Raw genomic sequence first — 1,516 nt, forward strand, 5'->3', positions numbered from 1 at the left:
GGATTCACCTCAAGTGATCCCATCAAGGGATTTTGAAGCGTTCGGATAGTGTGGTCTGTCGCCAGGCAAAACCAGCATTAAGGTAAGCCATCCACTGAGCCAATGATAATGGAAAGGCTCAAACCATTAGAAATAACTTTGAGGGACATAGACAATATGATATTAAATATTAAAAGCAGTTTTAAAATGCATGTTATTTGCGCTTTAAACCCTTTTACATTTTGGGCCTAGAGCTGATACAGCTCCAGAGGGAGAGAGAGATCGACACCAACCCAGAAGAACCAGGGAGGAATCCATCCAGCCCAAGCACCAACAGCAGTACCACAGAGCGAGAGGGATTCACACGGCGATCATCATGCTTCACTGCAGACTGGGCCCTCGCACCACTGTCCTGGTGATCCTGCTGGCCGTGGTGCTGCTCTACCAATGGCACATTCAGCTCAGTGTCAGCCCCACGCCTCAGCTCAGTCCCTACACCCCCAGGCCAATCAAGGGCAAGGTTCACGTACTGCTGCTATCATCATGGCAATCAGGCTCCTCTTTCCTGGGCCAGGTGTTCAGCCAGCATCCGTCAGTCTTCTATCTGATGGAGCCTGGCTGGCACGTGTGGACCACGTTGCATAATTCCGGTGCCCGGGCCCTCCGGATGGCGGTGCGGGACCTCATACGGAGCGTGTTTCACTGTGACCTCTCCACGATGCAGGCCTATATGCCGGAGCTGCATGACATTTCCACCTTGTTCAGGTGGAGCACCAGCCGCGCTCTGTGCTCCCCGCCGGTCTGCTCTCTCACGCCACGGCACAAGTTCAGCAACGAGACAGAGTGTCGTAAGCGGTGCGGTTCCAGTGTCAGGGGGCTGCAGGCGGCGGTCTGGGCCTGTCACACCTACAGCCACGTGGTGCTGAAAGAGGTACGTTTCTTTGAGCTGGAGTCGCTCTATCCACTCCTCCAAGACCCAGCGCTGGACCTCCGAATCATTCACATGGTGAGGGACCCGCGTGCCGTTGTCTGGTCGAGAGAGCAGTCAGCCAACACCTTCATGGAAGACAACGCCATTATCCTGGAACAGGGGGGCACCTTTGTGGCGGACACGCAGTACCGCGTCATGCAGGAGATTTGCCGCAGCCAAGTGCGCATCCACGAGAGGGCCACCTTTGAACCCCCAGAGTTCCTGAAGGGTCGTTACATGATGGTCCGCTACGAGGACATTGTGCAGGATCCACTGACGGAGATCAAGACCATGTACGAGTTTGTCGGTCTGGAAATGACCGGGCCGCTGCAGGATTGGATCTATACGGTGACGCACAGGAAAGGCAAAGACAACAAGAAACAGCCATTTGAAATGACATCGCAGAACGCTACCGACGTCTCCCAGGAGTGGCGTTCCACACTGGCCCATGACAAGGTCAAACAGATACAGGAAGTGTGTAAGGAAGCCATGTCGTTGCTAGGGTACAGGAACGTTGACAATGACAGAACCAACAACGCAACAACGCAACAAACCAATAATAATTAG

At 54.0% G+C, this 1,516-nt stretch overlaps 1 protein-coding gene across 1 annotated transcript; it reads left to right on the forward strand.

Moving 5' to 3' along the window:
* On the forward strand, positions 1–1,516 carry LOC306941050 (carbohydrate sulfotransferase 5-like; the record flags this gene model as incomplete). Its single annotated transcript, XM_079526355.1, has 2 exons — positions 1–82; positions 234–1,516. Exon 2 carries the CDS (start codon positions 356–358, stop codon positions 1,514–1,516), a length of 1,161 nt encoding a protein of 386 aa, XP_079382481.1. The 5' UTR covers positions 1–82; positions 234–355.

This window comes from Electrona antarctica (assembly GCF_951216825.1).
Source record: "Electrona antarctica genome assembly, chromosome: 17".
Taxonomy (NCBI): domain Eukaryota; kingdom Metazoa; phylum Chordata; class Actinopteri; order Myctophiformes; family Myctophidae; genus Electrona; species Electrona antarctica.